This window comes from Tiliqua scincoides, chromosome 1 (assembly GCF_035046505.1).
Source record: "Tiliqua scincoides isolate rTilSci1 chromosome 1, rTilSci1.hap2, whole genome shotgun sequence".
NCBI lineage: Eukaryota > Metazoa > Chordata > Lepidosauria > Squamata > Scincidae > Tiliqua > Tiliqua scincoides.
This window is the reverse complement of record NC_089821.1, coordinates 23,533,180-23,553,735: the sequence shown is the minus strand read 5'-3', so window position 1 is coordinate 23,553,735 and position 20,556 is coordinate 23,533,180. Positions and strand designations below refer to the sequence as shown.

The 20,556-nt window shown below is 45.3% G+C and overlaps 1 protein-coding gene across 1 annotated transcript; it reads right to left on the bottom strand.

The window, feature by feature from the left end:
* Nucleotides 1-171: 171 nt before the first annotated feature.
* On the bottom strand, nt 172-20,453 carry ARFGAP2 (ADP ribosylation factor GTPase activating protein 2). Its single transcript, XM_066633974.1, has 16 exons — nt 20,143-20,453; nt 19,065-19,183; nt 16,419-16,491; nt 15,992-16,123; nt 15,823-15,903; nt 14,244-14,346; nt 13,672-13,728; nt 11,956-12,008; nt 10,167-10,303; nt 9,631-9,762; nt 7,933-8,061; nt 7,712-7,846; nt 6,574-6,700; nt 6,202-6,292; nt 2,833-2,951; nt 172-2,064 (listed from the first exon to the last, which is right to left on the bottom strand). The coding sequence occupies exons 1-16, from the start codon at nt 20,212-20,214 to the stop codon at nt 2,044-2,046; spliced, it is 1,581 nt and encodes a 526-aa protein (XP_066490071.1). The 5' UTR covers nt 20,215-20,453; the 3' UTR covers nt 172-2,043.
* Nucleotides 20,454-20,556: the final 103 nt, after the last annotated feature.

The window sequence follows — 20,556 nt, the reverse complement described above, 5'->3', positions numbered from 1 at the left end:
TATACAATGTATAGAACTGTCCCCCTAATGGGGAGCTGCAGCAAATGGAACTGCAATAGGTCAAAGGAGCCACCCTACAAAAACCATTGGTTTTTGAGAATAGGAGTTGTGCCAGCCCTGCCATTAAGGTTTCAGGGCTACATTCAAGATGAAACATGCACACAGCCAAAGTGGAACACACACAGGTCTTTGATTTTATTCATGGGGGTCCACATTACTCCCCTTTAGACCCCCACACAGCAGAGGCCAAACCCTAGCCACACAAAGCTCATTAAATATTACCATTAAGTCAAAAGTACACAGCCCAAGAGTAGAACCCTCTTCCAGTCTCTGAGCAGAGGGAGAGCATTAGGCCAAATCACAGCTCTACAAGCCCCTTGCCCAGGAAAGGAGTAAGTGCTCCAAGACAAATCTGTAATAGTCAGAGTAAAACATCAGTGCATTTTCAGAACCCAGGGAGCAAAAGAAATGAGACACATCAGAGCCAAGGTACTGAGGGGAACAAGCAATCTAGCAAGTCCATGCAGCCACCTACATTCAGAGGAAGTGTGCGAGAAGAGAACAGGCTGATCACACGAATGAATATGGAAGAGGGAAAGATGTTGCTCCATTGCAGAGTCTGGGCCCACAAGCTACACTGGAAGTCTCACCTCCCTCCAACAAGGGGTTCTTACTCAAGGCATCACTACACAGAATACCACTGGTGGCTGCTTGCTCAAGAGGAGGAATTACCTCTGACAATCCTGCTACCTTAGGCAAGTAGGCTTGATAAAGGCTTGCAGAGTGACCCTCACTGGTGAGACAGCAACTCCCAAGCAATTTAACTGCAAAATGCTTTAGACAGCAAGCACCACTTCACATTAATGTAGCTCTCATTGTGGTGAGGAGATTCTGCTTTCAAGGAAAGAGCATTACCAACTCTAAGACAGGGAATAAGGCATGCAGATATTGTGGGGTGCTCTGTGGCATGGTACCTTCTTCTGTCCTGGGCATGACAGCAGGAAGGAGAGGAGCATTTCTGCTGGCTCCAGCTCCTCTTCTACCCAGAGAGAGTAGTTAACAAAACGTTCAAGTAGAAGGAACACAGAGAAAGCAATGAAGCTTGGAAGTAGCATTATTTGACACTTCTTCCTTTTTCACATAGAAGCACATGACATTCAGGCAAATACATCTGTGCAAACTAGGAGAAGGGAAGGCAGAAACAGTAGTGGCTGCAGAAAAAGGGGCAGAGTTAGCAGAGTGAGTGGTCACTGCCACCATTTGCTCCCAGTTTCCTGAAAGGAGATCAGAAAACGGAGAATACCCATTTAGAAGAGACAACCAGTTACATAAAATTGGAGGTCTAGCCACCTCCTCTTCATTCCCTGCTGAAGAATCTCTCCTCTAATGTACTCCTTTAAGACATGGAAAGGGGCAGAGGGCAAGCAACAAGTGTAAAATTCTCCTTCCAGCCATCATACCTGCAGCATTTAAAAAAAGACACTGCAAGGATCTTTGCCAAGCCTGAGGCTTTGAAGCCACAATCCTCAAGGATCTGCTCACACATTAAAGAGGCAATGTTTATGCAGAAGTGGGAACTTCCCTCTGTGCTAGAAGAGTCTAGACTCCCCACCACCGTGGCATTTACTATAATTTCCCTCTGGATGCAGCAGGACAAGGAATATGAAATACCATTTTTTGCCCCCACAGTATTTGTTCTGCCAACAGCAACTGGGGGGGGGGCAGGAGCAAAAGCATGAACAGCAGCACCACAACAGCCACCAATCTGCAGCCCTGTCATGTGACATGGCATTGGGAGGATGTTCTCTGGAAAGGCCCATGCTTTATCAGCTGGAGGCTGGGTTTTGAAGAAATACTTGTTCCTAATATAAAAACAATGTCCAGAGAGGTTCTGAGCAAGTATCAGGCATGTCCACTTCTCATTTTCTCAAGCAGCTCCATCCGCCATGCTCAGCTGAAAAAAACAATCCTGCAGAGTTTTCTCAGATGACTCAAGGTGCAAATGGTGTTTCTCTGATGGCTGTGAGCCACATCTCCCCCAAATCAATATGAACCATAGCGATCCTAAGGCATGAGAAAAATGAAGAGATGCAGAGTGACAATTTAGTAAGTTCTCCACCAACGAAGATGCAAGATTTCCAGACACTAGATATAGAAATCAGCACAAAACTGATGCCCAGGCCCAGGAATGAAGAAAGGAAGGCCATCCTTCCATGTTCTACATAAAGACCCAATGAAACTGGTGCTCTCATTAACAGAGAATTCCACGTTGCCCTCTCAGGCCACAGGATAGCATAACTGAAAACAAGACAAGAGCTGTCAGCAAGAACATTAACAAGACCAAGATAAAAACTGGCTCTTGTCCCCCCACATCATAGGAGAAAGACAGCAGACAGCTTCCTGCAGGAGCACTCACATGTGAGGTGTAGAAATGAACCTTGGATTTGCATAGAGCCTTGAACAAGTTCAATCAACTTGTTAGGAAACATACCCAGGATTTTAATCCATGTTGTGTTTTCAAGCAAAAAAAAATAAATCACAATATTTCAAATGCCAACTGTTTTATATATAAGGTTGGCACTGGCTACTAAAACAAAAGAGCTTTGCCAAACCTTGGAATTTAAACATGGTATACAGGATATGAAGTAGTCTCTTTATGGACTGGCCTGCTAGCTGTTTTACCAGCGCTGTACGCTTCTGAACGCCAACAAAACAAAATCCAAAAACAGGCATCACACATGGCTTCTAACATCTTGTCCTTGGATATTATAATCTGAACATTTCATGGGATACGTAACTACACAGTACACAAGTTATTTTCCTACATCTCACCTGGAGAGAGTTCATCACTCCATTGGCCAGAACAGCCATCTTGCCAGCAACAGATTTCACCCCCTGCTTGAACTGGGCAATATCAGCAGCAGGCAGTACATTTCCAATTGATACACCACCTGCAGAGAACAAAGAATGGTAGCATTAGCCACAGACTGTCATCTATAATACAAATCTACCATATTAAAAAAAAAAGACATGGCTTCTTTTATGAAAGGTAGCCTGCCTGAGATCTTGAACTGGAAATAATTCATGGCTGACAGGGCCCAAAGGCGGTGCTCAGGAATGCTTGCTTCGCACCTGGCCTTTCAGGTGTGGGGTGCTACAAGGGTCTATTCGCCATGCTATTTAACATTTAAATGAAGCCACTTGGAGAAGTGGAGCACCATCAATATGCTGATGACATTCAGCTCTCCTCTCCTTTCCACCCAATTCAAAAGGGGTGATCAAGGTCCTGAATTGCTGTCTGGAGACAGTTGGGAGCTGTATGAGGGCAAACAAGCTGAAATTAAATCTTGACAGTTTAAAGACAGAGGTTCACCTGGTCCAGAAGTCCAGGTTTCAGGTATTGGACTACTGCCTTGCTCTGAATACATAAGAACATAAGAACAGCCCCACTGGATCAGGCCATAGGCCCATCTAGTCCAGCTTCCTGTATCTCACAGCGGCCCACCAAATGCCCCAGGGAGCACACCAGATAACAAGAGACCTCATCCTGGTGCTCTCCCCTACATCTGGCATTCTGACTTAACCCATTCCTAAAATCAGGAGGTTGCACATACACATCATGGCTTGTACCCCATAATGGATTTTTCCTCCAGAAACTCGTCCAATCCCCTTTTAAAGGCGTCTAGGCTAGACGCCAGCACCACATCCTGTGGCAAGGAGTTCCACAGACCGACCACGCGCTGAGTAAAGAAATATTTTCTTTTGTCTGTCCTAACCCGCCCAACACTCAATTTTAGTGGATGTCCCCTGGTTCTGGTATTATGTGAGAGTGTAAAGAGCATCTCCCTATCCACTCTGTCCATCCCCTGCATAATTTTGTATGTCTCAATCATGTCCCCCCTCAAGCGTCTCTTTTCTAGGCTGAAGAGGCCCAAACGCCGTAGCCTTTCCTCATAAGGAAGGTGCCCCAGCCCCGTAATCATCTTAGTCGCTCTCTTTTGCACCTTTTCCATTTCCACTATGTCTTTTTTGAGATGCGGCGACCAGAACTGGACACAATACTCCAGGTGTGGCCTTACCATCGATTTGTACAACGGCATTATAATACTAACCGTTTTGTTCTCAATACCCTTCCTAATGATCCCAAGCATAGAATTGGCCTTCTTCACTGCCACCGCACATTGGGTCGACACTTTCATCGACCTGTCCACCACCACCCCAAGATCTCTCTCCTGATCTGTCACAGACAGCTCAGAACCCATCAGCCTATATCTAAAGTTTTGATTTTTTGCCCCAATGTGCATGACTTTACACTTACTGACATTGAAGCGCATCTGCCATTTTGCTGCCCATTCTGCCAGTCTGGAGAGATCCTTCTGGAGCTCCTCACAATCACTTCTGGTCTTTACCACTCGGAAAAGTTTGGTGTCGTCTGCAAACTTAGCCACTTCACTGCTCAACCCTGTCTCCAGGTCATTTATGAAGAGGTTGAAAAGCACCGGTCCCAGGACAGATCCTTGGGGCACACCACTTTTCACCTCTCTCCATTGTGAAAATTGCCCATTGACACCCACTCTCTGCTTCCTGGCCTCCAACCAGTTCTCAATCCACGAGAGGACCTGTCCTCTAATTCCCTGACTGGAGTTTTTTCAGTAGCCTTTGGTGAGGGACCGTGTCAAACGCCTTCTGAAAGTCCAGATATATAATGTCCACGGGTTCTCCCACATCCACATGCCTGTTGACCTTTTCAAAGAATTCTATAAGGTTCGTGAGGCAAGACTTACCCTTACAGAAGCCATGCTGACTCTCCCTCAGCAAGGCCTGTTCGTGTATGTGTTTTGAGATCCTATCTTTGATGAGGCATTCCACCATCTTACCCGGTATGGATGTTAGGCTGACCGGCCTATAGTTTCCCGGGTCCCCCCTCTTTCCCTTTTTAAAAATAGGCGTGACATTTGCTATCCTCCAATCTTCTGGCACTGTGGCCGTTTTGAGGGACAAGTTGCATACCTTAGTCAAGAGATCTGCAACTTCATTCTTCAATTCCTTAATAACCCTTGGGTGTATGCCATCAGGGCCCGGTGACTTATTGATCTTTAATTTATCAATGAGGTCTGAAACATCTTCTCTTTTAACCTCTATCTGACTTAACTCCTCGGTTAGGAGGGGCCGTTCGGGTAGCGGTATCTGCCCGAGGTCTTCTGCCGTGAAGACAGATGCAAAGAACTCATTTAATTTCTCTGCCATCTCTGAATGGGGTTGCACTCCCCCTGAAGGAGCAGGCACACAACTTAGGGGTTCTCCTGGATGCGCAGCTGCTCTTGGGCTCTCAGGTGGCGACTGTGGCAAGGGAAGCTTTTGCTTAGCTTCAGCTGATCCAACAACTGCAACCATACCTGAATTGGTCAGGCTTGGCCATGGTGACCCACACTCTAATTCATCTAGATTAGACTACTGCAATGCATTCTACATGGGGCTGCCTTTAAACACTACCCAGAAACTGCAATAAGTATAAACTGCAACTGTCCATGTGGTTGTGGGGACTCACTGGTTTGACAGCCACTGCTTTGGTGGCTACAATGGTTGCCAGTTTATTACAATCCAAGGTTCTAGTTTTGACTTTTAAAGCCCCTTATGGCTCGGGACCAGGAGGACCACCTCCTTCCATATACTCCAACCCATCTTTTGAGGTCATCAGGAAGGGCCCTCTTAACTGTATTGCCATTGAAGGAGGCAAGGAGGCTGACAGGTAGAAACAGGGCCTTCTTGAGGATGGTGGCACCCCCCCAACTGTGGAACTCCCTTCCCTTAGAATTAAGAATGGTTCTCTCCTCAGAGACCTTTTGATGGGGCCTTAAAACCTTTTTATTTAGGATGGCATTTGACAGGATAAGCCAGCATTTAACCAATGCAATTTTAATTGTTTTCATGTGATCCTTGGGACTTGTGCTGTATTTTATGGTTTTTAAAGTTTTAACATTTTAAGTTGCCTTGGTTTGCCCACACCATGAGAAAGGTGAGATATAAACCCTTTAAATAAATAAATCTACATAGTACTCTATTATCGAGTTGTTCCCAAATACTGGGCAGGAGCTGAGCCACCCACAGTCTATCCCTTTCCAACCCACTGTGATAGTGGTCATGCAAGCCTCTTGGTCACAACTGATGGTCACTTGTCTCTTAAGCCGTTTGATAGCATACCAGAGTTCACTGTCTCAGACTCTCCAAAAAGGTCAGCAGAACTGATGGCATTGCTGCCCGACAATTGCTGTAATCGGGATCTGGCCTCGTACTGGAAAACAGAGAAAGAAGATTATATAGGAAGCAGAGAGTGATAAGTGTCAAGTTAGTTACTGCTGATTACCAATTCCTGTTTCCCTTGTAGCATTTTACTAGGTTAGCAAGTTTTGTTTATATTACAGAATGTTTCATTTCCTATCTTATGCTGGTTGTTAATGCTGGACTTTAAAGAGCTCTGAGCTTTTATCTGAAGAGTGGCAGGCACATTTTGAAAACCAAAAAGGATTGCAGGGAAGTGAGCTTTTGGGCCAAGGAAAATAGTGGAGTACTTACTTCAGCATCTGCTTCCCGCCCAAAGAACATGTCAGACGAGATGGCTTTGGCCCCTGCAAACTTCTGTCGTGCTTCATTGGACTCCACTACCGATACCTTGTTCTCTGTCTCTCTTCTGTTGGTGGGTCTGAATGAGAGATAGAAAAAATTCAAGCCTTTGCATACACTGAAATAGTAAGGAAGGCAGTTGATGCTCTTCACCTGCAGCCCAGAGTATTTCAGCAACAGCCAAACCTCCCATCAGCTCAGCCCCAACGTGGTTTGATGTCATGACCTCCCTCAACAACGACCTAGACCACAGACTCTGATGCATTAAACAAGGTCTCAAGAGTCCACCATCTTCTGGTCATTAAGAGAATAATCAGGCACCTGCTTCAAGTTCTCATTGGCACAATCCAAGAGTCATTTTGAGACACACCCAAGCTCTTAACTTCCATTTCAATAATGAAAGTTAAACAGTATTTATTTATATCCCAACTTACCTCAAAGGGTATGCCAAAACAGTTAAATGTCAAACAGGGTACAATAAGTTAATCAATATTAAAAAATGTACAATTATGTTATGTACATAACATTGTTTTTATCTGTTTTTAAATTATGTTTCTAAATTTGTTTTAACCTTGTTTGTAAGCCGCCTTGAGTCCCTCCGGGGAGAAAGGTGGGGTAAAAATAAAGTTAATAATGATGAATTATAATAATAATACAATAAGTTAATCAATATAAAAACAGTGATTAAGAAACCAATTCTACTCCAGCACAATTCTAATGGATCTAATAATATGGATCTAATGATAAGATTCATATTATAAACTTAAGGTGTGCCCATGATATTTCTGTATTTTGGACAGAGCTCTAGGCAATGGAAAGTGGTAATAAACTTTGGTAGCTTTATCCTCTTCCTTCATGTCTTAAAAGGCTTGATCTTTTTTTCTCTCTTCCCCCCCACCGCTTTTATAATAGATTTATTTTTAGTTGGGGTTGCTGATTACATACAACACTGTGGTGCATATTTCCATAAAACTGAAAAAATAAAAACAGCATTATTGGCAACTAGTTGAAAAGCACTCCTTGAAAAGCTCTTTCTTCAAGAATCATCATTCCTGGCCTAGAAAAGATTTCACTCCAATCATCACTTTACCTGTCACCAATGGGGTGGATGGTGGAGATAGCAATGTCCGTCTCTTCTTCCCCTTTGTCAATCCCCCAAGAGGAGTTGTCCGTTTCCCACTGCGAGCCAAAAGCATCTCCTAGCGAAAAAGGATTATCTTTGTACCTTGGGAACAGATAGGAGAGGGGGATTAATCCAAGCCAGATAAAGAGGTGAAGCAAGGCTAAAGGCCATTTGAGGATCAGTCTTACTTGGGTGGTCCAGACGTGAAGCTTCCTGTGTCTTCAAACAGATCTAGCTGGGACCGAGAGGACTTCGCAGTCACTGGTGTCTCTTGTTCTATCACTTGCATCTCCGAAAGGACAGAGTGAGAGATAGAACTAGAAGAAAGAAGCACAGTGGTAAAGCTCCAAACACTCCAATTCTCTATACTAGATTACCTTGCCACTTAGCCACTGGGTTTATTCCACTTTTCTTGGGGAACATGCATATGGTTCCCATGCAATAGCCCATCCTGGCACTGATCAAGCCCAGAGCCACTTAGCTTTAAGGTGGCTGCACCAGATGCCTTCAGACCATGCTCTAGCGCTTTTGGAGAGGCCACAGTCAGAGCAGATATAGCAATTACAATAAAAATTTTACTCTAAATCATTTAGAATAAAAGTTCTGATAAAACTTTTATTAGTTGCCTTATGCTAGATACTATACAGGGCTGGTTTTTAGAAAAAAAACAATGAGTGTTATTAATGAGTGTTAATATTCTACAACTATGGAGTAATAGTAATTGTTACATATATAATTAATCTGTGGAACTCTTTGCCACAGGATATGGTGATGGCACCTGAATGCCTAGACACCTTTGAAAGGAGACTGGATGGATTTATTGAGGAAAATCCATCACAGGTAACAAAGCAATGATGACTAACTGAAACCTCCAGGTTTTGTAGGTAAAACCTATCTCTGAATGCCAGGTGCAAGGCAGTAGTGACAGGATGCAAGTCTCTTGTTGTCTGTGTGCTCCCAGAGGCATCTGGTGGGCCACACTGAAATACAGGAAGCAGGTCTAGCTGGGCCCTTGGCCTGAACCAGCAGGGCTCTTAAGTTCTTGCACATGCTAATATATCTGGACTACTGAATAAGGGCCCAATCCTATGGTCCGCATTGCAGACCACAGTCGCAAACATGCCGTAAGGCACATTTGTGGGGCTTACCGCCGGGCTCCTGCCAGAGGTGGCTCAGCGCCAGCCTGCACTGAGCCACCGCCCGCCGGGCGCCGACCTTCCGCAGCTCAGCTGTGCCTGCAACCGCCAGGCTGCGGAACGGGGAATGGGGGCATTCCCGGGTGCGTGGGGGAGGCATTCCAGGCAGGGGGAGGCGTGGTCGGGGCATTCCCGGGGGCGGGGGAGAGCCGGTCCACGGAGCCGAGCTCCGCAGGATCCAGGGCGCTCAGGCAGGGCTGCTCGCCCTACATGAGTGCCTTCACATCAGCGGCGACCAAACAGTCACCACTAAAGTGAGTAGTCACACTGCGGGACTGCTTCCCTTACGCGGTAGCACAGGAGGCTCTGGATCCAGCGGGAGCCCTTTGTGGAGCCGCCGGGTCCTGCAGCTCCGGGCAGCTCAGGATTGGGCTGTAAGTTACTAGGCCGAAGGCCATCAGTCCACGCTCCTAATAAAAGCTGGATAGATCTGTACAAAGCTGACAAAGTACAAATGGCACAAAGAGCTGAGCAGATTTCTAATGGGGACAAACACAAAGGTCTCCAAGCAATGCTCAGAATTCACAAGCCATTCACAACAGAGTGGTTCTTCAAGACATGGCTCACCAAAGATTGCTCAAGCCTACTGAGACAGCAACTGCACAAGTGCCATGCAAACTGGGACATATGTTGCACAAGGGACTTCTACCCACCCACTACCCACCCTTCTTATTCAAGCACAGCAAGTACCTTCTGGACACCAAGCCCATTCCCAGTCTCTCAGCCTGTTCACGCTTCTTCCCTTCCAGAGTCTCAAGTTTCTTCTCCTCCTTTTTCCGATCAATTTGCAGCTCCTGATAGGCCAATCTCATAGAGGCCACTCTGAAAGAAAAACAGCAGTATCACCCAAGAATGAACTTTAAACAGACCCTCCCCCAAATATATATCCCTGTCTCTCATTCTTCTAAATGAGAGAGTTGGCATTTACCACCTGGAATAGGACACACCATCCTGAACCAGAAACGGTCAGTTCCTGCCTCTTTACTGGTTCACTGGAGCCCAGTTCTAGACCGAGCAAGACAACCTTAGGCTCATTGCTATAGAAGTGCTCCTGCTACCACGTGTTATTACTTCATCATTCTTCAAGTATTATATTATATCAGTATAATATTTAATATTATTTCTACATGCTATTGCAAACTAAGAGAGAAAGCTCAGGCATGACACCTTTGGGAGTAAGCATCCTCGTATCCTACTTGAAGTTACCATAAGTATGCCCAACTCACATGGACTCTTCCTCTTGCTTCCTGTATTCTGCAGCCTGCTGCTCTCTCAGTTTTTCAGCTACCTGGGCCTGCCGCTCAACTTCTGTGAAGCTCTGGCTACTCACTTTTTGAGCTCCAAGACCTTTTTTGGCCCCCAACTGGAAGAAGCAGAGTAAGAATTCCAAGAAAAGTCAGGACCACCTTAAACACCGTGAGCCATGAAAAACTGCCAAAGAAGTCAGTAATTGCTACAGACTAGGTAGAGAATACAAAGATATTGAAGAACAAATCTGAACACTTGTTTATCTTGCTATTTCAGGACTAATTTAGTGGGTCTATTAATTCTGCAGAAAAGGTGTAGGAAAAAAGTTGTTCATCATTTTGCAAGCTTTGCTGCATGAATGTTCCATCATTCATTTGCTGTATGTTTACATTTCTGCCCAGCCCACAGGTGTACACATTTGATCCCTGTTGCATAAAATGCAGTGTTGGGCAGAAATGGCTTAAGCTGCTGGAAAAAGAGAATATATTAAGTCTTAAGAGCAATGACAGGAAACATACACCATCCCTCCCACCCTGAGCTTTCCAGTCTCATACTGTGCATATAGGGAGAGGCACTATCTGGAAGCGGGCATGCCAGCTGCCAACAGAACCCAGCGGAGAATGAGGTAGTGTTCACTAGCAGACCATGGGAGCCCTTTATTAGAACTTGATCTCCCTAGACACTAAGTGTTCAGGACCTGAACTCAAGGAAGAATTAGGGTGCAATCCTAACCAACTTTCCAGCACTGACCTAGCTGCAATGCAGCCTCAAGGTAAGGTAACAAACATGTCATTACCTTGAGGAGGCCCCCTCCTTGTCTGCCTCCGCACTGCAGGGTGCAGTGCATGCCACATCGGCAGGGCTATGTCAGTGCTGGATAGTTGGTTAGGACTGTGCCGTTAGGCTGATGTGGTGGCTAGAAGTGCTTCTTCCCAACATAATTTGATACGATGCTCATGTCTCTGTCTCAGCTCAGACTGGTAATTATTTATGCAACTCTAACTTCCATATTGTAAGATGCACCATGTTGAAATTTCCTTGAGAATTATTCATATGCTGTACTTACTGGAAAATATAATAGCCTGTCTTATGCCAGGCAAAAATAATCAGGAATATAGCAAACTGGTATTTCCACTGTGACTTTCAGATGCAATTTTCTTCCACAAGCACAAAATCTACCTAGGCTCTACATGTATCATAGACCACCCCCATTCCTATCCCACTGCACCCATCAGTACGTTTCACTAAGAGCCCTTTTAATATAACCACTTATCCTAAATAACTGAACAGCATGGAGTAAAAAGATCTCAGATCTACCCCATACATATAGAACCAGAAATTCATTAATGTCTAAGCATTTCCCCCCCCTCTAAAACGAAGGTGTTAGCCTTAGGCTATGTCAACAACAAAACTTAGTTGTATATTATTTATACCCCAAGGCTACAGGACTCATGTTTAAACATGACCCTCAGTTCCTGAAGTTCACGTGAGATTTTGCTATTTCTACAAGACACCTAGAAGAAGTTCAGAGTTGCAACAAGGATCTGAAGACTCCGGAACGTTCTGTTACCACTACTGGTGTCCAGCTGAGCATCCAAGATCTAGACATCATCATCGCTTTCAAATGGAAAATCCTAGACTGCCAAAACAAATATCAAGGGACAGAACCAAAGGAGCACCCAAGTGAAGAAGCCAGAGGGGACTGATCAGCAAACCTTAACCAGAACAGACTAAAGATGCATGCAGAGGTCCTCTCAGTCAACATACCCCTTTCTTGGTTGCACCAGGCTTCTTCTTTCCAATGAGGGAAGGTTTTATTTCTGCAACAACAAGAGAATGAATGAACAGAAATGAAAAAGAAGCTCTTATTAGTACCCAAACTAGTAGCAATAGTTCAATAATTTTACAGCACAAGGGCAGCTTGGTCAAGTGTGCAATATAGTTAATTATACCCAACAGCCTCGGGAACAGCATATAGAGAACCAAAGCCAATACGATAGGCCACACCATGCAATTTCAGATCCACCACTTCTTGAGCCCCTTCCTCTCCTAGCTGAGGAAGCTGTGTAAAAACCACACTAAGAAGTGGTGCTTCAAAGAATGCAGGTTGAAAAAAAAGGCTTCAATTGCCCAGCAAATTCTGTTTACTGTACTATCATCTGCTATCCAACTGGTGGAGAAAAAGCTAAAGCTGGTCTCTGGAAAGAACTTCAGCAACATTGTTGGGTTGAGCTAGAAAAGATGCATTTTGTAGTAGGTTGCCCAGCCATTCCATAAGAGCCCAAGCAGCTGACAGCTTAAGTGTCTCCCTGCAGCTAGTTCCATGTGAGTCCAGTTGACTGACTATGGAGATGACAGAGAGCAAGAGCATCTGCATCTTCCTGAATGAGCATTTTGGGGCATGAGACAAACACTGGTCTGAAGGCAAAACCACAGAAACCGAAGGAAAAGGCACCAGAAGCAGCCAGTGTAGGCCAATAGCCAGTTACCTCTGGCAGGAGAAGCGCCTTGTGGAGACAGACACATGGATGCGTCTGAGGGAAAAAGAGACATGCATATATTGGATACCAAAAAGTAATCAGGATACCAGAGCTCCAGGAATGGCCTGGGTCAGCAGAGATCAGAAGACTGACTATCAACACAAGGCCCAAATCAAGACCACAGATACTGGAATCTGCAGTCTTTACTTACTACATTTCCTTTTGAACAGCGATGGGCAAACCCTAGCCCAGGGGCCATTTGTAGCCCTCAGGGACTCCCAATGAGGCCTGCAGGGAGCTTCCAGTCTCCAGTGAGCCTCTGGTCATGACCGACCGCCAGACACAAGCTGCAGGCTGAGTTAGAGCAAGGCCTTGGGCATTATTTTAAACCCCCCATTGTCTCTGAACAACTTGTGTCTCCATGTGTTTCTGGCTTGGTCTGCATATTTTCACTGAGCAAGAGGTGTGGAGCAAACAGTTCATAGTTCTCATGCGATTCTACATGCCTGTATTATAGTTCTCATTTGTATTATAAATAAGCTCAGTAAGATTCATTCATTCATTAAAGTTTTCTCTCCAATGTATGCATTTATGTAAATGTGAAATGTAAATTCATTCTTTTTTTTCCTGGCCCCCGACACAATGTCAGAGGGATGATGTGGCCCTCCTGCCAAAATGTTTGCCCACCCCTGCTCTAGAAGAATAACCCAAGGTCAGTGGTAGTTTACACAAACTAGATACTATTCCATACTCCTGATGCATTACTTTTTTTTTTAACTCAATAAATGTAATCATATGTTCTGAACATTCAGCTTCTGAAATGGTTCTAAAAAGTGGCTCAATTTTCCCTATGGTACTGGAACAACAGACTTATGCTAGCGTCAGAAATGCTGACCTCACTCATTGATCTAACATCTGAAATAGAATCCAAACTACATGCTGGACATGAATGGCAGATATCAGAGGCATTATCTGAAAAGACAGGAAGTGATCTTATGCTTACCAAGAGACCCTTTAGGAGAAGTACTCAGCAAATCAATGGATGGGCCCTGGTCAGGCTCTATATGGGCAGAAAAAGGGCAGTTAAACTATCCAGCTAGAATGATGTTACTTAAAAGCTTTCCCTTATTTTTAAGAATCAATACAGAGACCCCAATTTCTTCTTATTATCACACATCAATTCTTTAGAAGCTTTGCTCATTCCTGGCAGCATCACCATCCAGCAGTCTCCACATAGGATGCTACCTTGCGGATAAGCCAACAAGGAGTCACTGAGAGCCAAGAATGTTTCAAACACTAGAACTGCTTTGACACACCGGATACTTTTCAATCCTCTAAAATTATTCACTTAAGCAAGATTAACTCTAACAAGAAAACATATTTGTATACTTTAATAGGAACAAGGCCATTAAAATTTTTGTGAGATGCTCCCACACAGTTTCTCCGAACAGCTTCATTAGTTACACTGATTGAACATATTACACTGCATGGTCATATCCAAGCTGAGAACAAGCAGAAACAGGGTCTAAGGGTACTTAGAGCAGTTAAGTAACTGGCTTCTAAAAGGATACTCACGTGGTACTTCGTTGTTTTCAGGTGGCTTTGCTGCTCTCTCTGGTTCCAGCAAAGATTCCCCTGTGCTTTGACCTGTCTCAGTCACATTCCAGATATTGCATGCCTTGAAGAAAGTGAATTAGACTTCAGGAAGACTCTGCAGTTTGGATTAGTCAGTACAAGTAGATCATAACCCAGATGATCAACAACATAGTTATTATAAACTGAGAGTCACTATAAACCATGCACTCAAGTGTGTAACAGCCAGTACGAATCACCGACGTACCAATCTGTTCAAAATCAATCTCAGTACAACTTCTTTTGAAGAAGAATGGAGCCAAATCCTAAGGCTCAGCTCACTCCTTCAAGTCTCTTTGGAACCAACTGCACTTTTGGAGAAGTCTGTCCTATCCCTGAGAACTAGCACTACAATCCTAAACATACTTATACAGAAGTTCCAATGAAATCAAAAGGACTCCCAGTTTAAAGGTCGAAGTAGAAGTTGGTCAGCTGTTTTTCTTGTTCTGTCCCAGACAGGCAATATTCCAGATGTGACACATATAACACAGGAATAAGTTTGTTGGATCGGACCAAGTGCCCAGCACTCCATTTCAACTTTGGATAGTTAGATGCCTCTAGGGTTGTGTTTCCCAATGAGCTATCTCCCGTTTGCGTGAAGTGATCTCTGATAGCAGACTGGAATTCACTGCAGTCATGTGGATGGTCATGGAGGAAGTTGCAAGCCTCCAGGACCCCCCCCCCCAGAGACTGCAGGATGTCCCCAGGCATGTGGGGATGACCCTGGGTCCCTGCAGCACCACAATCACTGCAGCGCTCTTGGGGACCCATTCCTAGGTCACTCCCCTTAAGGGGGAATAGCCCAGGTTTGATTCCCAATAGTGGGTCACGACCACAACTTTGGCAACCACTACTATAGAATTTGGGGGGAACAGTCCTTGAATTCCATTTATAGGGAAAGTATAGGAAATGTTTACACACACTATACATAAGGTTTCTAGCAACCGAGACCACAGGACCCCAATATTATTATTATTATTATTAAATCTCTTTATAGATCTCTTTTTTGGTCATGATAGATTATTATTTTTAAAAGTGAGTCCTGGTGCTAAAATGCTTGGGAAGCACTGCTCTAGGAAGCTTATAAGAGTCCTGCTTGTATTCACAAAGCAACGTGAAAGGATTGGAAAGGGCCTACAATTTAATGGCAGCACAGATTTTCACATGCATAAGCCCCCAGATTTCAGTTAAAGGCTCTTGAAGAGGGAGGCTGGAAAGACTTCAGACCTCTGACTGAAAAGCAGCTGACAGTTAAAGCAGATGAGCTACAGGGGACTGGTAGAAGGGATCTTCATATGTTTAAAATATAGGCTACAACATCAAGAGGGTAAACCTAATAAGAACGGCAGCTCCACCATTGACCTGGACTGTTCATATACAGTAGTTACCAAACTTTACCACTCTCTCCCATAACAGAGCTATGGTCTATGACTTGTAATTATAACATGTAATCATAATCATCAGTTACCCTCCACAAACAGCCTTTCAAGAGAAAGGGACAGTTCAAAGGGATTCATCCCACCTGTGTATGTTCCAGGAAGAAATCAGCATCACTCTTTTCTGGGGAGTGTCCTGGAGTTCCACTCAGCCCATCAATCAGAAGCTGAAGATGGAAAAAACAATCCGTTTTTGTCCATAGTTCCCATGCTCCCTCCCTCTTCCCAAGGGTACCCAGACTTATTTGCACTTACATCATTCCCATACTTGGCTATGGCAGCACTTGCCAGCTGCCTGATCTTCTCCCGGTACATCTGGGCTGCACGGCTATTATACTTGGCACTGGCATCTGTGGTGGTGCAACCATGCTGGCGGAAAAAGGCAGTCTGAAAAGGGAAATAGCATTGGTTTCCAAAATCAAGAGGAAACATGTGAAAACCTAAAACCTCAACTCCTGCAACCGACAGGCCCAATTTCAAGCACAGATCTTCAGCAACTTGATTCAGCTTTCTCATGAACCCAGGAATTCAAGAAACCTGTTCACAGTGTATTCTCTGAAACTAATGGTTTGCTAAATATTTTTGTTCCTTAACACATGCCCCGTCCCCCAACCATTTCAAAAAAACATGTTTTAAAAGTCTAGGCATGTGACCAAAGAATGTACTATAAAGGGCTCCTTACTGCGTTGGCGTTGCTGCCCACTTGCATACACCTCAGCTGGAACCAGCTCCAGTTGGAGTCAAGTTCTGTAGACCTGACAAGAAAGCAGAAACTTTCTCAAACAAATATGTTCATTAGGTCAGACTCAAAGAATTCAAAGCACTAAATGTAATACAGTCCAAGTCCTAGAAACACAAGCCCTTGCCAGCCTTCTCAAACATGAGAGAAAAGCAGACACACTCATCTAGGTAACTGTAGCCAGAGTACAAGGTAGAGGACACCCTTTGTTTCAGAAACCTAAGCATGGGGGAACACAGCTGGGGATTCCAAGAGAAATGCTCAGCATGTCTCCAACCAGTCTGCGCTTTTCTCGAGGAACATGAACAGTTTCTTTTACATACTCATTGCTTTTATGCTGTTGTACCCATTTTACACTTGTTAGATTTTGTTGATTTTTATTAGTTTTGTAAGACACCCTGGCAGGTTTTTACTAGAATACTGAATTAAAAATATAGACAAGATACTGTCCTAAATTGCCAAAACAAGATTCTAAAGACAGTGTGGAAAATGCATACAACACACACGACTAATTTGTAAAGCTATAATAACCTTCTCACCATATGCTGTCAAACAAAGTTTGAAAAAGAAGTTGTGAACCTACTCGAGAGCAATGTACTTTGGATGAAGACAGTGTTGGCTTTAGTGCTGTTGTCCAGCTACTCTACTCCTGAACAACTGTTTTGACATGTTCCCTCAATGTTTTCTTACAATTTGTGTCCATGGAAAAGTCCATAGTTGTGCATTTAGAGGTTGTGCTCCCTCGGGCATTTGGTGGGCCACTGTGAGATACAGGAAGCTGGACTATAGCCTGATCCAGCGGGGCTCTTATGTAGGTTTATCAGCAAAGGGAGAAACAGCCTTCAGTCTCACCAAATAGAGAGAGAGAGAGAGAGAGAGAAGGGAGAAAGGAGCCATGTACACCAGAGGTCATCTCAAAACACACAGTGCTCACTGTACAAAGAAGTGTTAAGCCCAAGTTTTGCATGTACACTTAATGCATGGATTCAGAAGCACAAACAATTCTAACATGCCCTCAGTCACCCATGAAATTTGCCCCCAGACATATCCATTTCGTTTCTTTCAATATGGTATCAACTACAAGATACCCGGGAATCAATATGTATCAAATGTCTCACATTTCTGGCCATGACACAAAACCTAGGAGATGCTACCACACTTCTGGCTTAGCTCAAGTCACAGGAGAATAAAAGGTGTCTCCTTGTGCGGATTTCCTACAGAATTATATCCTTCCTGCTGTTCCCCCAGAAGATGCACACTGGAAGCATTTCAGAAAAAGAACTTATCTAAGAGCTGAAGAGCTTACACTATAAGATCAAGAACTAGAGAGTTATCTAAGCTAGAATGCAATGTAGGTAATCCAACACCTTTTACCTGACCTACTTCCCTGAGAAGATACAAGCTTTCAAGCTCCACTAACATACTGAAAGGAGATTACCAAACAGATGTACTAAGAAAAGAGGAATAATAAGCAAATACGCTTCTTAAGGGCAAGTTCCCATATATTTATTACTAACAGTAACTGATGATGCAAGTGATGGACCTGCATGTATGAAACAGCCAGAAAGATCAAATAGCAAAGATGGAAATCCCCATAGAATGTAATACTTCTCAGCACAGGCAGCTCATATGTTCAATTGACAGGTTTCAAATGACAGCATGCACACACATAGAATCAGTCTTAACACAGGGCAACAACTGTTTTTCAAATGCAGTGAATGGGAGCTGGACTTGTTAATTTCTTCCACACGTGGCAGAAACAAGCCTTTACCCGTTCCTCTTGGAAACAACTGGAGCTCAGATAAATAACTGACAGGAGCCTCTGCCATCTACCTACAAAACTTAAGGGTTGTTTTGCTGCAAATCAGAAGAGTTGTCCATAGTTATGATTTCTTTTACCCTTTTCAATTTTGCTCCAAGTTCTGCATGGATGCAAACATGTGTCCGCTGCATGTAACAGCGTCAACAATGAATGTTGTTCCTTTTAAAAAAGTAAATGATAAAAACAAGAATGGACGTTCAGACATGCAATCCATCTGCATTATTTATTCAACCCATAAACTTACAAACACTGACATACTACACAAGACAATTCTAAGTACTCTGCTTTCAGACTGACTATACACAGGCAAAACATGATCAACTATATTTGTGGAAAACTAATATATAACAATGAAATTCATTTGCTGCTTTTCTGACTACGAAGCTTCATGTGCAACCATCTCCCCTTCTGTGACCAAGGGGGAAAAGTAGTTTTTAAGTTACAACATATATTTCATTAAGGTCCTCAGGGAAGAGACCTGCCCCTTCATTCTCAGCAAAGCACCATGTATAAAGAAAGACTACAGAACTATAAATATCACTATTCTGCCTATTTTCAAACACAGAAGCAGTGAACTAAGAAATATTACTACACTATTCTTGCACAGTTTCTCAGAAAGGTCAAATGCCTCTCACAGGGATAAAGTGTTTCAGGAAATAAACACAAGCAACTCCATCAGGTTTAGACAAGATCATGAAGCTAATCCATGACAATGTTCCATCCAGATAGACATAAGGAAACCTCTACCATTCCCAAGGCATACTCACCGGATGAAGCTGAGGTGCACGCCCAGAGACCGATGGACTCCAGAGCAGTCAATGCAGAGAAACACCCCGTAGGTGATGCTTGCCCAGCTGGGGTTCTTAGCACTGCAGTCAAAGCAGGACTATAAAGGCAAGAGAGAGGCTGAGAAGGAGGCAAATACAGATCCCACAATGAAAGGAGGGGAGTAACATGAAGCAGCCATGCTCATACTACGACAGGCCACTGGTCCAGCTAAGCCCAGCTCTGGCTATTCCAAGAGCAGCTCTCAAACCTTACTGACAGGAATCTTTCCCACTGATGTGCATACAAACATAAGAAGAGCCCCGCTGGATCAGGCCAAAGGCCCATCTAGTCCAGCTTCCTGTATCTCACAGTGGCCCACCAGATGCTTCAAGGAACACCCAAGACAACAAAAGACCAGCATCCTAGTGCCTCCCCTGCACCTGCCAAGGTAGCCTCCTTCTAAAACTAGGAGGCTGCACCAGTGGTGTAGCTGGAGGCCATACGGCTCTGTTTTGCTCCCCTGCCGGGAATGGCTCCGAAGGGAGGGGCCGCTTGCCTGCCGCGTTGAGGCTCCCTGCCAGGCTGGGTGCTCTGCCCCCCTCCATCTACGCCACTGGGCTGCACATACACATCACGGCTCAGAGCCTGGGATGGGCTTTTCCTCCAGAAACCCGTCCAGCCCCCTTTTAGGCCAGGCATCACCACCATGTCCTGCGGCAGGGAGTTCCACAGGCCAACGCACGCTGGACAAAGGAATACCCCCCCTTCATCTGTCCTGACTCTCCCACCCTCCATGTGAGCGGAAGCCCCCCAGTTCTGCTGCTGTGCGAGGGGAAAAGAGCCTCCCCGCAGCCAACCGCTGCGCAATGCCTTCCCCATATCACGTGGCTGTGAGGAGGGAGAAGACCCTCCCCTGCCCCTCTCCCTCCACGGCCGCCCCGCGCCCCGTGGCAGCGAGTTCCACAGACCGGTCGCCACAGCGGCCTCGGCCCCACTGGCAGGGGGCTCGCGGCGGGCACTGGCGGAGGCTTCCCCGGGGCCAGCCAGCAGCCGGCCGCCCCCTCAGGCGCCGCGTACCTTGTTGGCGGGCGCGCCTCGCAGCCGCCTGAAGAGCGTCTGGATCTCGGTCTTGCTGGGCCCCGCCGCCATGTTCTCTCCTTCCCGGCAGCGGTCGAGCGCGGGAGCCGGTCGGCGCGCAGCGTGACGTCACCGGGCGGCGCGGCCCCTCCCCTCGCAGGACTCCGCCGCCATGACACCGGAGGCAGAGTAGGCTGCGGGAGGCGAGGCTGGGGACGGCATGCCCAAGGCCTGCTCCGCCGTCAACTGCCCCAACCGGGACACGCGGGAGAACCGCGCCAAGGGGCTGTCCTTCCACAGGTCTGGCCGCGGCGTCCTGGGGGGACGGCGAGGTGCTGAGCCTATTAGGGTGGGGGCGGGGCCAGTGCGGAGTTGGGGCGGGGCTAGGGGGAGGGCTACGGGCGGGGCTAGGGG